Raw genomic sequence first — 20437 nt, 5'->3', positions numbered from 1 at the left:
CTATGGATTAAAAAAATGCAAAGATATTTAAAAGTATTGCTGAATTATCAGTAGCTCCTTGCCATTCTGAACTTTTAAATCATATATCTTCTATGTACACTTGAAAAATAATAGCACATGTATGTGATATACATTCAGACAACATATGCCAGCCGTATGTTTGGGTTTACAGGTCCCCAAGAGATGGATGTGCTCACATAGAAACCCCTGGAGCAGAATTCCTGCTCCAAGGTTCTTACTATTTCTGAAAATGACACGAAAAATAACTTATCTACCCAAGGCTCTATGGCACACTCATGGCAGTCACAAATAGAATTCAAATGACCTCATTTACAACTTGCAACAGTTATCATTCCATGAAGGAGCATTTATATAAATTAACACAAATGTTCAGATAATAAAAGGCCACATTTATCTCCCTTCTCTCAACCACAATGATACCCTAGCACATGCCTCTAATTCCAGATTTCAAAGAATTTCAAGTAATCTCATCTCACTCATCTCTAGTAAGAACACACTCCTACCCAAGGCCTCTGTGGTGTGCCAGGGATGTCAAAGTCATGGGATATATGTGGTCCATCTTCCCAGGGCACTGATTTTACATGAAGATTGGTTTATTGGGAATGTGGGAATATCTGCACTCTGAAGTTCTGTTGCCCTATGCTATCCACAGAATCCTATATCAGGGAACTTTTAAGGAATAGAATATTTTTTATCCTGGGATTAGAAAATATTTGGTACTTTTGTGTTTTTATTAAGGAATATATCACTGCTTCACTGGGAACAAAAGGTCCGCTACTGGAGCAGAAACAGATTAGACTAATCACCACCAAGGCCTGAGGGCTACTGCCAGCCGCTGGTATGAATGAACCAGAACCTGTAATTTTTCAGCAAGATTGAAAATACTTGCAGAGCTAGGTTTTTATTTTATTCTATTAAAAGATTTATTTATTTTAGAGAGAGTGTGTGTGCAAGCAGAGGGAGGGGCAAAGGGAGAGGGAGAGGGAGAGAATCTTCAAGCAGACTCCTCACTGAGCACTGTGCCTGCGGGTATAGATCTCCCAACCTTGAGACCCTGACCTGAGCCAAAATCAAGAGGCAGACACTTACCTGACTGAGCCACCCAGGTGCCCCAGAGCTAGCTTTATAAAATCGAGTTCGTCAATTCAGGTTTGTCTATATTTTATTTCTGCCTGCATTAAACTATCTTAGTACCCACAATCCAGTTTACCTTCCTGACATAATTAAACTCCATCATATTCTTTACAAACTCCTGATTACAAATAGCATTTCTGAAAATAGTCTTTCCATCATAACTCAAAAGAAAATTAAAAGTCTGCTTTTTTTCACCATTCCATTCACTTAACATGCATTTTTATTTATTTTTATTTTTTAACATGCATTTTTAAAGCATTAAAATTTTATAATTATGTTTTCAACATGGGATAGAGGTTTAGTGGTTAGAAAAAGCAAGTTTGAAATGCAAACTTGAAAGAGTGAAAAAAGTGAGAAGCTGAGCATCAGAGTCCTCTGAAATCAAGGGCTGGGATGCATATATATGAGCCTCAAGTCATTCGTTGAGCAGGGACTAAGAAAAGAGACAGATGAGCCTAGGACCAGTTGTTCTGAAAACCGAAAATGTGCTCAGAAGCTTACAATGGCTTCTTTTACAATGAAGAAATAAATGACTCAATCCTTTGAATGAGAAACTTTGATAAAGGATTCTGAAAAATCCAACATGCCAAAATTGGAGCTTCCTTCCGGAGCCGTTTCAGAATTAAAATTTGACCACTGAAGGTAAAGTACAGTTGACCCACTGCAGGAGTTTGGGTGCCGGCCCCCTGCACAGTCAAAAATCCAAGGTATTACTTTTGACTTCCTCAAAACTTAACTGCTAATAGCCTGCTGTAGACCAGAAGCCTGATTGAAAACATGGTCAATTAACACATATTTTGTATATTATGTGTGTTATACACTGCATTCTTATACTATAGAAAGCCAGAGGAAAGAAAATATTATTAAGAAAATCATAAGGAAGAGGAAATGCACTTACAGTACTATATATATTTTTTGAAAAAACTCTGTACATAAATGGACCCACACAGTTCAAACATGTGTTGTTCAAGGGTCAACTATGTATGTAATAGAAGGAAGAGGTCACAAGAGGGCACCCAAACTCTCCTCCTTTAAAAAAGGAGGAACTGGATGCAGTGATAAAGAATTAGGACCAGGCAGGAGTCAGAGCAGCAGAGTTAGAATGGAACAGGGGTGGGGCCTCAGGGCAGATACCTTAGCAGAGCAGCACTAAAGAAGAAAGAAAAGAAAGAAGAAAGAAGAAAGAAGAAAGAAGAAAGAAGAAAGAAGAAAGAAGAGGAAAGGAAAGGAAAGGAAAGGAAAGGAAAGGAAAGGAAAGGAAAGGAAAGGAAGAAAAGAAAGAGGAAGGAAGGAAGGAAGGAAGGAAGGAAGGAAGGAAGGAAGGAAGGAAGGAAGGAAGGAAGGAAACGAACCTTGAGCCAAATTCCAAGTTGGGAGTTACATTTTAGCCCACTGAGCCCAGACCCTCGAAAATGCCTGGAGTGGTGCAGGTCAGGGGCAATACCTGGATACCAGCTGGAGCAAAAGCAATTTTTCTCTACAGGGAAGTTTCTCAAATTTTCAATTTGAAAATTGGTAATCAGCCCACAATATTAAGACTGAAGCAATATGCTCACAATCACAAGTCACCAACCACCCACAGTTTGGCAATCGCTTTCTACATACATATTTAGATTCTTAAACGCTGCATATATTGAAATCATTAGATACAGAATAGCTATGTGTATAACATTTAAAGAAATGAAAGTTACAAGAATCACAAAGATCACCAATGAGAGAATACTAGGAATGAACAGTAAGTTTGGAGGAAAAAAAAAAAAAACTGTGAAACTTTTACAAACAAAATATAAAATTATTGAAATCAAAAAGTCCTGAGTGGGTCAGTCAGTTGACTGACTCTTGATTTTGGTTCAGGTCATGATCTCGTGGTAGTGAGATCAAGTCCCACATCAGGCTCCATGCTGAGCTTAAGATTCTCTCTCTCCCTCTGCTTCTGTGCCCACCCCCCACCCCCCACTCATGTACTCTCTCTCTAAAAAAAAAAAAAAAAAAAAAAAATCAGGGATGCCTGGGTAGTTCAGTGGTTGAGCATCTGCCTTTGGCTCAGGGCATGATTCTGGAGTCCTGGGATTGAGTCCCACCTCAGGCTTGCTGCATAAAGCCTGCTTCTCCCTCTGCCTTTGTCTCTGCTTCTCTGTGTGTGTGTCTCTCATTAATAAATAAATAAAATCTTAAAAAAAAAATTTGTTTTAAAAGACTCCATCACCAGGCTAAACATTAAATCAGACACAGCTAAGGAGAGAATTAGAGAAATGGAAGATATACATAAATGTTTTTATTTTATGTGACTAATCACTGCAATTAAAATTAAGTTTGAGAATTTTTAAGCGTTGATCAAAGAGATTGTGAGTTGCTCTTGGTTCATTTAAATGTAATGAAAAGGGCAGCGTGGGTGGCTCAACGGTTTAGCACTGCCTGGTTTAGCGCTGCCTTCAGCCCAGGGCGTGATCCTGGAGACCCGGGATCAAGTCCCATGTCAGGCTCCCTGCATGGAGCCTGTTTCCCACTCTGCCTGTGTCTCTGCCTCTCTCTCTGTGTGTCTCTCATGAGTAAATAAATAAAATCTTAAAAATAAATAAATAAACAAATAAATGTAGTGAAAATTATAGTATTGGAAGTAAAAAAAAAAATAAGGGGGAAACTCATCTTTCTTCACAGGAAAAATATTTTGATGAGTAATTTCCTGAGACAGTCATTCAAAGCACCTTTCCATATGGGATAAGACACAGGTATTGTATATGCAGGAAGCCCAGCTCAGGGACGATACTCCAAAGACTGAGCAGTGGTGACCTCTGGAGAGGCAAAACACAGTGCTAGAGGCAGGGAAGAAGGAGGGCTTATGTTGCCCGGGCATTCTGTTGCAATTCTTGGATTATTTACTAGGTGTGTGTATTATCTGTTCATGAAAAGGAATTTTCAAGCTTTTGGAAAAAAAAAAACAAAACAAGCTACATGGCTTTTCAAAAGGAAGACAGAAATAAGAAAAATTTTAAGAACAAAAGCCTAAAATTATTGGACAATATAATGGCCTGGACATCTCACCTCAGAAATTTCCCTGAATATAGCAGGTACAGCACTAGAGTAAATGGTCATCATTTCCACATATTAGGTGAGGTAGAAAATCTTGAAAAACTTGGGACATCATGCCCAAGATGACGAACAGTACTAAATTTGATACATCAACTAATGTCATTCAGACTAACTTTCAGAAATCAATAGGCAACATCATATTTTGGAGTAGAATGTGACATTAGCATGAGTTTCAAAAATAAAACTGATTCCTGCTTGCTCCTGGTCTTTTAGGTGGTGTTCCCAGGGACCCTGAGTCCCATTCCTCTGCTGCAGGGGTCCTTTCCAGAGAAATCTGGAGAAGCACAGACAGAGGGATTCTGACAGAACAGATGGAATGTATATTTTGATTCGATTTGTCAAGAGATATCATAGATCAAGCTTCTAATTATGCATGGTTTCTTACCCCAAAAAACAGGAAAGAAGAAACTGTATGATAAATAAAACATTCTTCCATTCATTGAATTCAGTAGCCTATTATAAAAAAGAAAGAAAACCAATGATTAGACTAATGATATTGCAGTTCAGATGTATGGCTTTTACCAAATTGTGTGTTTTAATACAGGAACCACTTTCCCAAACAAGAAATACAGCTTAAAAAATCCCAGACAACACCAATTGTTTGATGTTGGGCAGATTGCTTTTACTCCCTGAATCTCAGATTCATTTTACAAAACAGGGATCTTTTTTTAAAACTTCCTCAAAAGGTCAAGGTGAGGATTTAATGAAATTGTTTAGAACTCAGCAGGTGGCATGTTTACAACATAGCTATATGTTGCTGTGACTGTCTCCTTACTAATCCATACTCACAAAATTATGGTTGGGTTTACTTTTTATAAATAATCTTAGAAGAAACCTTATTATAAAATTAGTGATGTTAGCAGGTTAAGAAAATTTTAAGTCCATGAACTGTTTTCAAGAATTTACAAATGCTTGGGGCGCATGGGTAGCTCAGTCTGTTAAGCATCGACTCTTGGTTTTGGCTCAGGTTATGATCTCAGAGTCAAGGGACTGAGCCCCATGTTGGGCTCTATATGCAGCAGAGAGTTGGCTTGAAATTCTCACCCTCACCCTTGCCTTCTGCTTCTCCCTGTTTACTCATGCTCTCTAAAATAAATACATAAATTAATTAAATAAAATCTTTAAAAAAGAATTTCTAAATGTTTAGTAAGTATTATAAACAAACTATTATTTGCTATTTACAAAGCAAGCAAGTAATCAGGGTGGAAGAGCTGGGACAAAGAAGCTTACGAGACAGTTTCAGCTCTCGAAGAACTGAGTCCTTAGCTGAGAAAATGAAATTAACCTTCTTGAAATGATAGGTCACAATAAAAAGGAGCATGTTATTCATAATTTGTCCTTTGTCTGCATCCAAAAATGATTATAAAGTGACTCAAGATTATACATTAAGTATGTGCTGAACAATATAATTCAATATAAATTCTATTTACTTTCTACTAGATAAAACTTGTTAGCCATGTCTTAGTAACTTTATAGATTGAAAACTATTTAAATCTTTGTTAAGTTTATAATTCAAAAATTTTAAGCCAATTAGAATGGAATTCTCTTCCTCTAATTAATACATCCTTGCCATACTTGTCATTGTTTCATTGGTAAGACTTCACTCACCTCTCTCAACAAAAAGAGACACATTAAATGTTAATAATTGTTGAACCTAGTTGTTATACTACTTGTTCTCTTTCTGTATAGGTTTGAAGGTTTCCATCATCAAATTATTTTCTTTAAATGCTTACTGGTGAAAGAAAAGTAATAATAAATATAAATCTGTCTTACTGGCAAGCACGAGCCAATCAAAGGGGCAGAAAAAAAAATCCAAGGCAAAGATCAAAACCAAACAAAAACAATAGAAAACACTCTATATCTAAAATTAAAATAATACTGGCAATAAGAGAAAACCATATGCTCTAAACTTCAAACCAAGAGTAGGAAAACATTGATTCAACAAGCTGGAAGTATTTCTGCAAACAGTAAAAAACTATATATTCCTGATACTATATAAACCACTAAGGGATACACAGTACTTTTCATAAAAATATTTGGATTCTTTGCCAACCTAAATTTTAACAGATTTTGATTTGATTTTGTTCCTTTAATAATGATGAGGCTATGCAGGTGGCATTGTAAAAAATAATATAGTATGACATTTATTTTAAAACACAGCGGCCTCTGGGTGGCTCAGTTGGTTAAGCATCTGCCTTTGGCTCAGGTCATGATTTTGGATTCCTGGGATTGAGCCCAGTGTCAGGCTTCCTGCCCAGCGGGGAATCTGCTTCTTCCTCTCCCTCTGCCCTTTGCTCATGCTCTCTCTCAAGTAAATAAATAAAATCTTTGAAAAAAAAAACAAAGCAAAATAAAGATGAATAACAATAACGTGCTGCTTCTTTATGACTTGCTATTGTTATAAAATTATGGTAGAGTGTGAATCTGTTTTGCATATATGTGGTTTTTTTAATCAGAAAAATAAGTCCTGTTTATCCCTATTCATCAGCTGTAATAAACAATGTACTCTGAACTGACTGCAGCAATTCGAATGACTAAAGGTCACTCAATCAGTATTTTCCAGGGGCCTAATCTGTTGACAAGAGTTGCTGGTATCGCTGACTATGCTAACCAGAGAGAATCAAGGTGCTGTTACCAGATTTGTTGACCACGTAAGTCCAAGGTCCAGGTGTGAGTCAGACGCACCAGTCTTACCACAACCTCTGATACTCTCCAGTCAGCAGGAAAAAATGACTCATCAAAGTACTTCTTCTATTAACAAGTTAACATTTCGCCCTAATTCATCAATTTTTGTACAATCACACCAAACTGGGCAAATAAAATGCAATTTTATAGACTAACATACCTAATTACATAAGTTCTCTTCTTTATTGTATCATTTGGTTCACAATCTAAAATGGATTCAAACATGATTAAAAGTAACCAATTGGAAGAAGCTTGTCATGGTTCAATGGAACACAGCAGAACAATCTTACTAGTAAAAAGTGTCATTATTTTTTCTACAGGGTTTTAAAAATGATTACAGTAAGTATCCCATATCTTTTGGCATCTCCTATCTCTAAATTAAAAGAGTCAAAGTTTTAATTTTATGACTTTGTATTTTGTCATTTTTATAGAAGCCCTTTCTTCCAGTTATAAACACATTCTATTTTTTTCTAAATTATAATTTTCTTACAGATTTTTAAATAAATCTATATATTTACCTCTGATCCATCTGGAATTACAGTGAATAGTAACCACAACCGGGGCTCTAAGATACCTAGAGGATCTTCTGTTTGAAATCCTAGGAGCCTGGTCAAACAGAAGAGGCTACACGGGGTAAATACTGAGATAGTTCAGTACAAAAGCCAGAATAGGAGCATAATATTCTCCTAGAACACCACTATTTAATAAGTTAAAGTATATGTTTGGCCACTTGTACTTTCTAAGACATAAGTGATGGGTTATGGTTTTTCATGCATGAAGGAAAGAAACAAACACTTTTCATATACAATAAAGTAACTAGGATTACAGTGGAGGAAGTGCTCCAGAGCCAGGCTGCCTGGATGTACCACCTGTACCTGGAAGCTATTTAAACACTGTGCTCTAGATTCCTTGTCTAAAAGCTAATTAGCAGTGCCCTCTCCTCAGAGCACTGTTGTGGAAAGCAGTAAAACAGTTAACGTATAATGCTTTCAACAATGACAGAATAAGTTCTCAGTAAATATTAGATATTATTTTTAGTATTAATTGAGAAAGTATAATAATTCTGCAATCCTAAGTATTACAAGCAGGTGAAACTTTTTCTTTTTTCTTTTTTTTTAAGATTTATTAGAGAGAGAGAGTATGTGCGCATGCACGAGAGGGAGGACAGGCAGATGGAGAGAACTCTGAAGCAGACTCCCTGCTGAGCACAGGGCCTATGGTGGGGGGGGCCTTCCCATGACCCTGAGATCATGACCTGAGCTGAAACCAAGAGTCAGACACTCAACCAACTGAGCCACCCAGGCGCCCCACAAGCCACACAGGTGCCCCACCTGGGCATCCCACAAGCAGGTGAAACTTCTGAGAGCACATGCTACAAGGTGATAAAGCAATGGTTTGGATGTGGAAACATACATTCCTACTGAAACAATGTTATAAATTATTAACATGATACATCTAGCGGATTTAATTCATAAGGTAACCTAAAATTCAGTTTCTGCTCACCATGCCATTCATAACACTGCTACTAAGCCTTCTGCTGTCCCCTCTTTTGGAAAGAAATTGTACAAATGAGAAAGTATAGCTTTGAGAGAGAACAAGAGCCCTGACGTCCACCCAAGGAACCCACAGGAGCCTGCAGCCTTCTCAAAGTATTCCAACAAATGGGATCTACTCAACCTGTGTGCACCACAGAAGCATGCTGATTAGTAAACTCATAAACACTGGCACGTGGAGGGGGCATGCTATTGCACAGGGCCCCTCTGAACCGCACACCAGATCGAGCAACAGGAGAGTTAATGTCTGAGGGCTGGTTCTGTGGGCAGAGGCCAGGCCGAACCATCATTTTTGCCTAGCAAATTTTCTCACATGAACTTAAACATCTCCCTTGAGATACAGGCAAAAGTCTTAGAAGTGGTGTGGCTAGCAACTTTATGAGAAAGTAGAATTTGGCAGGGGCTGGCACACTTCAAGACCATCACTGTGGGTGCTACGGGGTGAATATTAACCCTGTCGGCTGAGAGATTGGCCTTCACTTCCTCCAACTGGGCCGCCTCTATTTCTACTAATTGCCCATTTTACTTGTCTCTCATCTGTGTGCAGCAGACACGTGAGCAGGGCAAATGCCAAATGCACAACACATTTTCAAAATTCAAATATATGTCCTGGAATATTTTGGTGCAAAATGCCATGATGTCTGGAATTTGCTTTAAAATATTCCAGGAGGAAAAAAAATGAAAGCAGATGAATAAATGAAAACTGAATAGATGAAATAAGAATGGCAAAATGCCAAAAAGTGTTGACACTGGGTGGTGGGTATGTGAGATCCATTAAGTGATTCTGCTTTGCATAGGATTCAAAATGTCCATTATAAAGGTAGTAGATAAACCCATTTTAAAACTGTTAAAATCCCCTTCTAAGTTAGTTTTCCCAGGATCCAACATCAGCAAATAGGGATATTAAAACTCAAACTCAGATTTTTGCTGTGATTGTTTTCAAAAAAAGCTTCAAGTCCAGAGTTCTTTTGGCTACTTCTTGCTGCTTCCCACATGTCTAAAAATAAACAGCACAGAAAGGGTTGTGCCAAAAGGTGTTACTCTGGATATCACAGACCTTACTTTCCTGGGCCCTCCTGGTACTCCTGGTTACTGGGACAGTTCCCACTGCAGTTACCACCAGAAGTTACCTATTAAGGCTTTAAAAGACTGCTCAGCAGGAATGTCATGACTGTCACCATCTCACCTGTTGAAGGTCTCCAGTAGAAACACTGATGATAAGAGTTGGTATAATCATGAAGCAGGCATTGTAGAAAAGCACTCCATATTTCCCTAACTCCTATAAAAACAAAGAAAACATTGAATTTTTGAAATATAAAGCATCAGATTTCCAAGGGCCAATTATACAACTACGTATTTATTGAGTTAAAAATTATTCTGAAAAAAATTATTCTGACCAACTTTATATTGGAATATATTCAGCAAATTCCTTTTTTTTAAAATCAAATTCCTCATGTAAAAGGCTTCCCTTCAAGTACATCATGATAGCAAAATAAACATTTGTTTTACACAAAAATGGGAAATAAAACAAATGAACATGGAGGGCCTCTGAGGTCCCACCCATCTCTAACATTCTAATTGGGTATTTTTTTAAAGTATCGTATTCAAAATAGGAAATCTGGAACAAAATAAAGAACATTTAAAATGTTAATATAAACAGAACTCCTTAAAAACATCTGCTCTTTCTGTTAAGGAGCAGCAGGGTTAAAACATCAGGTTTCTTGCTTTCTAATCTTGCATAAATTTACTTTTCATTAATGTGACTACAGCACTTCACCATTTTTCATGAATGGTGACATATTGTGACCCTCAAAGGGCAACAAACCTGTTTTTGTAAAACTGCCACCAGTAAAAAACAAAGGAGGCTGCAGAGAAAAAAAACAGCTCATAGAAATAAATCTGTCCATCAGAGCAAACTCCCTCACTCAACACAAAGAACTTGGAACAAAGCAACATATGCCTGGCTCATCCTCCCAAGCTTCTGAAACAGCTGGGGGAGTGGGGAGGGTGGGCAGGGGCCTGGACTCGGACTGGGGGGGGGGGGAGCCCCAGCGAGAGGCACTCATCTGGCCGCCATGGGGGGCCTGCTCAGTCACTGCCAGGAAGGGAACTTCCTGCCGGGCCGGCCCTGCCACCTGGGCCATTCCACAGAGGAATCTGACCCTTGGAGAAGTCCGTCCGAGTCACAGTGACCCGTCAGCAGCACAACTCCTCTCTGTAACCCACACCTTCAGACTCAAACTCAGTTGCTTTAGAATACCCCTGACTTTGCCCTGGTCACTGAGGAGGATGGCGAAAAAACTTCTTTTAGTTGGCCTTTCAAAATAATCTCTTTCTATATTTTGACTTTGCATCCAAAATAGTGGTACCTTTTCCCTCCCTGATTGTCACCCAAAACTTTGCAAGTTCAGGGGTCACAAGACCCCATACAGACTGAAAAAGATAACTGAAAAGAAATTAGTGATTTATAAAGCGTACCATGTAAATTAAATTATATGACAACTTTACAATCTTTTTTTTTTTCATGCAATTTCAGGGTCCAGATGACAAAAGCCCAAAAACCCTAGGAGTGAAGATCTGGTACCTTTGGGTCCATTTTCTGTTTGGTATAAACTCCATTTGCTGCTGTGAAGATATCATTCAGGAATACAAAAATATAGCCTTCCAAGTTAAAGGCAAGGTCAGAACTGGGAGGGAGAACACAAAAAGGAGGATGATTATTCAGAAACTCACAACACAACTTGGCCTTCAAAGCCTGCCTGCCTGTTTTATCTTTCCCTAATCAAATCCACTTGTGATGCTGGTAACTACCTTTTCTTCCTCTGGCAGATTTTTCCCCTTCTGTGGTTAATTCCTCTGCTTTGCCTTCAGACAAAACAAAACCAGGCCATCAGGTGGCTTCAATTTAATCATGAATGGCTTAAAACCAGAGGGACATTAACCATCTTCCTTTACTGCAAAGCCCTTTCTTTGGCTAACGATCCACTGGCATAATAACTGGTGAGCCCTGCTTTTTTTAAGGGGAATGGTTTGTCCAACCCACCCAGTGGCTTTGCTTATTGTAATCAACAGGGCCATCTCCAGGGTACAGTCCTGTGGGGACAGCTGAGCAGTTACTGGGGCAAAGAGGGTCCAATGAGGAACTGACACCCCCCATCTGGCGCCCAGCCGGTCCGTCATCCACCAGCACCCCCCACCCCTGTCCAGCAGAAAGGCAAGGCAGAGATCTGTTCCTTCTCTGCAACTTCTCTAAGGTTCCTTTCGCCCCATTCTTTTGAAACCTCTTCTCTTCAATTTCCACTTTACACAAATAATACTAGTATAAAAATGTTCAGGGGGATATGGCACAGGAAGGAGAGAGAACGGCTGAGCCATGATATGACTCACCTACTACACTTGATCTTACAGACAGTACCAGACCCATGTCATAATTCATAAATACCCAGCATCAAGGTTTCCTCTACCCTGTTAGGTTCAGTGACTGGAGCCTTCAAGTTTGACTGACAGTAGGTTAACAAGAGAAAAGGAATATGACTTTAAGTAAATATTTTACATATACGGGAGTTCACAAAAAATTTCAAATAAGTAATTAGACTCTAAGGCTTATATACCATTTTAAAAAAGAAGTTTGGATTCCAAGGAACAAATAAATTATGGGAAAAGGGCTAGGAAATTCATGGATGAAACTACTTGAAGATAAGGGTTATTGTAAGAGCTTTATTTATGCAGACTCATCTTGCTACCGATTCTCTATCACCAGTGATAAGAACTGCTTTCCTATTACTGGAGAAGGGGGGTGGGGGGGGCGCAGGTGAGACCACCTCTACAAAGGGATATTTATGGTCTGCTTTTAGGCAGGAAAGGGGAAGACAGAACTCTTCCTACATCTGTTGATTCTCAATTAATGCCATCAGTTCAAAATAATGTTTATGCCAAAGCTGCAAATTTTGGAGTGGCATATCCTGATCCCCTACAATATTAAAAAAATGAATTTTTTAAAGGCTATTTCTAACCGAGGAGAAGGAAATAAAGAGGCAAAAATTAAATCAAAATCTGAATGCAAATTAGGCCAATTTGCCTGAGGCTTCTGCTGGTATGATATATTTGTAAGAATGCAAATTCATTTTAGATCATCATAAATCAGAATCTCTGGGCTCAATCACAAGAAATAGAATCTCCCAAATCTCATGTCTACACACATTTGGCTCCATGTTAACAAGAGTCTGCTGTTCCATAAAATGGCAAAGCTGAATGGATAAAAAAGCCAGGGTTCTAGGGGAGGGGGAGGGAGTTACTCGCTCCCTCAGAGAGCCTGAGGGCAATTCCCGGAGTTCAGGCCTCCTGCTCCCGGGGCCACTGTCCCCAGCAGCAGTTGTTTAGGCCACTGGTAAAAGCACAGAAGCTTGAAAAGAATTTACTTGCTTTAATAAATGAAAGCCAATTCATGGTTACTTAACTCTTGTAGTTGCCATTTAGGGCTGTTTACAGATGTAGTATTTCAACTTTTTCTGGCCACGTGACTTGCATTGGCAAATAAAACGTAAGAGGAGACAACACACGGCATTTCCAGGCAAAAGGTTGAAAAGCCAATGCAGGCTTGCCCACAGGCCCTCTTCTCTCCTGGATAAGTAAGGACATCCCTTCTGAGGCAGGGCTTCCATCAGCCTCACCGCTGAGTAGCTACGATGAGCCCCGACGTGGCCGCCATGGCCCCACCGTGGCCTTAAGCCCAGCTCGGCTGGTCTAAGTGGGCGGCAGGATCAGAACACATTTGCGTGTGGACATGGGAGCTGTTGGTTGCAGCAGTGCAACCCAGCCCTTCTTAATCAGTTCTACAGTTGCATTTGGATGAGGAGATCCGCAGGAGGACAGCACAGTGGGGTCATGGCAGGCCTGCAGCTACGGAGGCTGCTTGTCCCCCATGCACAGTGCCCATTCTCTGGGAGCTGAGGAAGGGAAGAGTCCAGAAGTGCTCTTCCAAGCCAGCTCTTGGGGGCAAGTTAGATGCTCTCAAAACCCTATTTACCCCTTCGGCTCATGAGAATGTCACATATGGTAACGATGAGCTGAATTTCTATTCACCAGGCCTGGAAAGACACAGCGTCTGAAGTGCCATTCCTCACCAGGGCTCCGCAGACCCATTACCTTGTAAAAGTGCATGACTGGCTCTGTCAGGAGTTTCCAAACTGAGCTCTAAGAAGCTTAGAAAAGAGAGCTGCCCAGTGGACACCCCAATGCCCTGTGGGATGGGTGTACTCTTCACACAGGGCCTCCCTCTTTTAGCCACTTTGCTCCTCTGACTTCTTTGAAACAGAATCTTCATGAAGACACAGGCTATCAATGTTGCTGGGCCTGTGGGCTCCACCAGTGCTTGCAGGAGCTCAAGTCGGCCGTGGCCAGCACAGCGCCGAGGACGTCACACACGAAACCAGAAATAACAAACCTTGGTCCAGACAAAGGGCTAAACACATTTATAGTAAAAAATAGATTGCTAGTATGTCACCATCTGGCCTGCTATATCTTCTGTTTTGATCATTGTCTCCGCCAAGTAAAAAGGAAGCTCCATGTCCATTCAGTTTCCTGCTGGGTTCCCCAGCACCTGGAAGGGCGCCAGGCAGCCCACAACTTAACACTCCACATGTTTCTGTTGAACTTGGCCACGCACTCATGTAAACCTCAGTTTATTGTTATCTCGTCTAATTCACACAAAGACCCTACTAGGTGGGTCTATTCTAATCTTCATTTTCTAGTTGAACTAACTGGGGTGCAAGGAGGTTAAATAGCCTGTCCTGATTATATAGCTAGTAAGCCAGGAGACTAGGATAATACCCATATCCTTATTTATTTTGCAACTGGTGATCCAGAACCCTTATTTAAATATATATATATATATATATATTTTATATATATATAAATATATATATTTTATTTATTTAAAAGAGAGAGGGGCAGGGAGAAGCAGGCTCTGCACTAAGCATGGAGCCAGACGCAGGGCCCAACCTAGGGACCCCCGAGATCATGACCTGAGCTGAAATGAAGAACTGGACGCTTAACCAATTGAGCCCACCCAGGAACCCCCAGAACTCTGATTTCTAAATCAGTGAAGGAAACTAGTTTAACTGAAATTCATTCAATCTTGGCATTCTTCCCTTCATTCAGGTAGGTTTTTCTTTTCCATTGCATTCTTTACTTTACAGATGAGTATAACTGAGGCACAGAGAGGTTGAGCAGAAGCTGGCAAGGGGCCAGGCTAAGTCTTGGACCCAAACATACTTTATTAACCACTAGGCTATAAAAGCCAGGAGTCTGAGGGTCTGCTTTCAAATGCAAACCTGGGAGTCCTCATTCTTGCTCTTGCATATTATCGAATAAGATACCATAGTTGACCCCAAACAACCCAGGTTTGAACTGTGCTGGTCCATTTATCCATAGATTTTTTTTTCAATAAATTCAGTACAGTAGCATAATGTATTATCTCTTCCTTAGGTTTTTCTTAACACTTTTCCTAGCTTGCTTTATTTTAGGAATACAGTATATAGTACACATAGCATACAAAATACATGTTAATCGGGATCCCTGGGTGGCGCAGTGGTTTGGCGCCTGCCTTTGGCCCAGGGCGCGATCCTGGAGACCCGGGATCGAATCCCACATCGGGCTCCCGGTGCATGGAGCCTGCTTCTCCCTCTGCCTATGTCTCTGCCTCTCTCTCTCTCACTGTGTGCCTATCATAAATAAATAAAATAAAATAAAAATTAAAAAATAAATAAATAAAAAAAATTTAAAAAAATACATGTTAATCAATTATTTATGTTATCAGTTAAGCTTCCTGTCAACAATAGGCTATTAGTAGTGAAGTTTTTAAGGAGTCGAAAGTTACACTTGGATTTTCCACTGTGTGGGTGCAGAGAGTTGGGGGGGAGGGTTGTTGAGCCCTTCATCCCTGTGTTGCTCAAGGGTCAACTTGGTCATGCACTGGCTCATGTCCCAAATATACAAATACATTTAATGAGAGTATCCCACCCTTGGAAACAGACTGCTAAGACATCCCAGGTGATAAAACAAATCAGCATACAAGGGCTTTATAAAGCTGTTGTTCTTGACCAAATGCCCAAGAACTTTTCAAGTAAATTTTTTGTATTGAAGACAATCACTCAGTAATAAAAGCAAATAGCGTATTCCTTTTTATGAAGAAAAGCTATATTCATAGCTTCTAACGTTCCCATTATACGTTCTCAGAAATGTTCTGGCCAAGTTGGAACCCCATCTGACTTTCACAGGAACACATGGGGAATCCACTAACATCAACAGACTTGTCTCTTGGCTGCTCAATTCAACTGCAGCCAGATGGAAAATGGAAAATGAGGGCGGGGTCGGGCCTATTGTCAGAGGCACAAAGAGCTTATTGACCAGAAACAGTCCAAAGTCTTACCCAGCTGCTATGAAAGCACCAAGTATGATGGTAAAAACACTGGCAATGATGTTCAAGGAATACTGTTTCCTGTAATAAATAAATGGATGGATGGATGGACAGAAAAAGAAAGGAGGAGGAGAGGAAAAACACATGGATTATAATTCTTCAACTGAATATAGACATTGTTCACAGTTTTATAGCTAACATCAAACAGATATCAATTTACATAAAGAAAACACTGTAAGTATCTATAAGTGGGTTAATAAATCACACCAAATCTATTTATTAATCAGCTATCTCATCTAATATAAATGTATTTCCGTTCTCATTGGAAAGATGTGTGACAAAATGGAGAAGAGGCCCTGCTAGCAGTTCTACTCAGTCTTATATCAAGCACCCAAAGATTAAGGTAAAATTCAAAAGCAGGACTTCGAACACTGAGCCATCATCCAAATTTCATCGCTAAATAATCTTCACAGCAAAATTAAGAATCATCTTTTTTGACATCAGCCTGAGTATCTTTATGAAATATTTTTATAAAAATTAAATTAAATTTTATTAATTTATTCCTATGTTACATCATAATCACTGCAGCAGAATGGATTTCTGTGATTTCCTGCATTCCTATCTGGTATGTATACATGGACAGTTTTTCCTCTGTATTCCAAAATCAGTGTATATTCCATCTAGGAAACATATTTACATTTGTTGGTGCATTGTTGCGTTTTTAAAATAATTTTCTATTATAAACATTTAAATATAAAGTTACAAGCAAAAAAAGTAAAAAAGTCACTCATTATGTTCTTAAGGAATCATGGAAACAGGAGATACTTTTAAGTGAGTAAACCAAGGGGCCCTAAGTTACTGCAACTAGCAGTTCAAGTTAACTATTTGGAAAAATAGATGTTGAGAATTTGCTATGCAAAAATAATGTGGGGTGAAGGGAAAGGACACTAGAGGAATAGAGGAAAAACAAAAATCACCCAAGTATGATGGTTTCCAGGAGTAAAGTGAGTGGAATGGTAAATTTCCTGAGCACGGTGAACATCGGCAAGCTGTTGGGAAAAGATTCAAGTATAATAACATCAGACACCAAGTATTTTTTTAAACATATTTTGCATTTTAATTAAGCCCACTAACTTTCCAAATTAAATATAAGAAATTAACCTTAATTCTCACATATGCTATTAGCAAATCACATTAAATAATAAAAAGAAATGGAGATTTAATAGTTTCATGCCGGGCAGCCTGGGTGGCTCAGCGATTTAGTGCCGCCTTCAGCCCAGAGCATGATCCTGGAAACTCAGGATAGAGTCCCATGTCAGGCTCCCTGCATGGAGCCTGCTTCTCCCTCTGCCTGTGTCTCTGCCTCTCTTTCTCTCTGTGTCTCTCATGAATAAATAAATAAAATCTTTAAAAAAATAGTTTCAGGCCACTTTCACTTATAGCAATTTTTTTTCACTTATTAATAATTTTTAAAAACCATGCTATTCAACTACCGCAAAGATTGTGCTAAAATTACAAAGCCCATTCTAAAAGAGTGTATGCAATGTAAACCAACAAACACACCCTTTGTCAAATCAAGTTGAAACTATGTATGAACAGGCATTTAGTGGTGCTAAACTTGAACCTAAATATTTCTTTTGGGAAACTTAACCAAAGGTAATAATACAAAAGAAAAAAAAAATCATGTGCACAAATATGTTCACTGCAATTGTGTCTTGGGGAAAACATCAAAAATAACTTAAAAGTCACATAAAACAATGATAAAATAAATACGACACATCTACTTGAGGGAACATGGTATGTTACCTATATAATATAAAACTTTATACTGGGACACCTGGGTGGCTCAGTGGTTGAGCATCTGCCTTTGGCTCAGGGTGTGATCCCGGGATCTGGATTGAGTCCCATGTCGGGCTCCCTGCATGGAGCCTGCTTCTTCCTCAGCCTGTGTCTCTGCCTCTCTCTCTCTCTGTTTCTCATGAATAAATAAACAAAATCTTTAAAAAATGAATATTAAATAAAACAAGGAGGACAGTTTCAGTCTACAACTGAAACAAGACAGTTTACATATGAGAAAGAGAAAAGACTGAAATCAACATTTAAAATAGTATGTTATAGGATAAAATTATGGGTTATTTTTCCCCAAAATTTTATGTAATAAAGCTATATTCACTGTCTTTTAAAAATCCTTAAAAACCTTCCAGTGGCTCTCAAAAGCCAGAGACTCCAAGACATAGTTCGATGCACAGTCAACGAACTGCTTGGGCTGGAACAGCCCACTTCAATCTGCTTCCAGGTATGACCCTGAGTAGATGGTGACCTGAAGAAAGAAAGTGAGAACCAGACCCAGGAGGGTAGTGGCCAGCTCCTCATAACCAGACTTGAGGAGGGGTTTCATGTCATCGATGACACCACATCCAGAGAGCAGGTAGGAATGAATTTTCAGGAACTTTATATCCACAACTTAATTAAAGATGTCTTATGAGACTGGTTAGAAGTGCCTTTTTCAAAGCAAGCCAAAAGTCAATTAATTCCAAAAAGCATTTTTAGATGATGTCTTTTAAAAGCAAGTAAGGGACAGCCCTGGTGGTGCAGCGGTTTAGCGCCGCCAGCCCAGGGTGTGATCCTGGAGACCGTGGATCAAGTCCCACGTCGGGCTCTCTGTATGATGCCTGCTTCTCCCTCTGCCTGTGTCTCTGCCTCTCTCTCTCTCTCTCTCTCTGTCTCTATGAATAAACAAAATCTTTTTAAAAAATTAAAAAAAAATAAAAGCAAGTAAAGGTATATTTAATGATGAAAAGCTGAATGTTTCCCCCCTAAGATCAGTAAGAAGACCGTAATATTTGCTCTCAACACTAACGTATCTATTTAACAAGTCCTTCAGAGTCTAGAAGGAGCAGTATTATCTAGTTATTGATTATGGACATATAATCAAAGGAATAGGATTTAGAACCAAGAAATAAATCCATACAATTATAATCAATTCAAGAGCTCTTTTCAAGAGCATGCCAAAACAATACAATGGAAAAATGTAATCAAAATCATAATGAGGTACTACTTCACAACTACTAGAACAGCCATAATCCAAAAGATAGACAACAACAAATTTGGCAAGAATGTAGAGAAGCTGTAGCCTTCTTACATTGCTGGTGTAAATTAGTGTAGCCACTTTGGGAAACAGTTCAACAATTCTTCAAAAATTTAAATAGAGAACTGTCATATGACCAACAATCCTACTCCCAGGCATAGATCCAATCAATGGCAATCCCATTCTTCCAAAACCATGAAGTCATCTTTGTCTCCTTTCTTTGTTTCACCTCACATGTTAATCATCAAGAAATTGTGTTGGCTGGTCCTTCACAAAATATCCAGTACCCAGATTGTGGCCTCCACATAATCTCTAACATTAAAAATAACCAGGGGATCCTTGGAGAAATGCAGGAAAAGTCCAAAATAAGCCTGGGACATCATGTGGTATACAGCAAGGAAATAATCAAGCTACTGGGGCTCTAGAAGATAAGAGACAACTCAAAGGGGCTTCCATTGGCCTGAGATGGGATAATGTGAGTATCAAAAGAATTCTTTATATGATGAATTGAAACATCAAATAAATGAAATAGAGCAACAAAACAGATTAGAGAACCCATAAATAAATATACACAAATATAGTCAACTGATCTTTGACAGAGGAGCAAACATAATTCAATGGAGAAAGGATGATCTTTTCAACAAATGATGCTCAAACAATTGGACAGCTACATGCAAAAAAACAGAATCTAGATAGAGCCTACATCTTTCCCAAAGAAACTCAAAATAGATCCTGCTCTTAAATATAAACTGCAAACTATCAAAAATCAACTAAAATGTATAACTAAAACCAATATTTCACATTTTGTTTTCCACAACCACAACCTGTTCTTTCCACATAAGAGGAAAGACAACAGGTCTAATTTTAGTTCTCAGTTTTATACGATCTTCTCCTTCTACTCAACCTCATACCTGCCCCCTTTTACTCTCACCAAACTCACAGGGTTTTCCTCCATCTCTGTCACTCTTTGCACAAACTTCATTTTCTCATTATTCACTTGTGTTAATTAGGCTACACATCTTGCACCATGTATTCTGATGGTTGGCTTGGTCTTTCTATACTTTCATTTCCACTTTTTACAGTACAGTGACTTTTAACAAAAGTAGTTAATCAAAGGACCCTGCAATACATGCAAATACAAATTTCAGAAGTATACAACGCACTTAAAAATAACATCTATCACTTTTCTTCCTCTGTACCAAACCTGACCTATACCAAATCTGACAGAATGTTCCTGCTTTTACAAAACCATGATGAAATCAGTTGCACAGAACCATTCAGAGAAATGAATTGGATATTGGATATATAATATAAATAAATCCTCCTGGATAAATCAGACCTCTGTCTTGATTCCCACAGATCTCATGTTCTATGTTCAGATTTGATTATAAAGAAAAAAAAATCAACTTTTTAACTTTCCTAAAAACATTAGCAAATCAAACTCAAAAC

General features: G+C 38.9%; 1 protein-coding gene across 2 annotated transcripts in view; it reads right to left on the bottom strand.

Annotated features, from left to right (window-relative positions):
• Window positions 1-20437, bottom strand: part of SLC35D2 (solute carrier family 35 member D2) — a 49145-nt gene that overhangs the window by 7548 nt on the left and 21160 nt on the right. For both annotated transcript variants that reach the window (XM_055310835.1, XM_055310836.1), the window contains exons 5-9: window positions 16878-16949; window positions 15913-15981; window positions 11068-11170; window positions 9670-9762; window positions 4631-4698 (exon numbers count right to left, since the gene is read on the bottom strand). In XM_055310835.1, coding sequence (XP_055166810.1) covers window positions 4631-4698; window positions 9670-9762; window positions 11068-11170; window positions 15913-15981; window positions 16878-16949 — 405 coding nt within the window. The remainder of the gene's footprint in view (window positions 1-4630; window positions 4699-9669; window positions 9763-11067; window positions 11171-15912; window positions 15982-16877; window positions 16950-20437) is intronic.

This window comes from Nyctereutes procyonoides, unplaced genomic scaffold (genome assembly GCF_905146905.1).
Source record: "Nyctereutes procyonoides isolate TBG_1078 unplaced genomic scaffold, NYPRO_anot_genome, whole genome shotgun sequence".
In the NCBI taxonomy this organism is placed as follows: Eukaryota; Metazoa; Chordata; class Mammalia; order Carnivora; family Canidae; genus Nyctereutes; species Nyctereutes procyonoides.
Note: the sequence above shows the minus strand (reverse complement) of the source record. Positions and strands in the feature narration are given on the sequence as shown.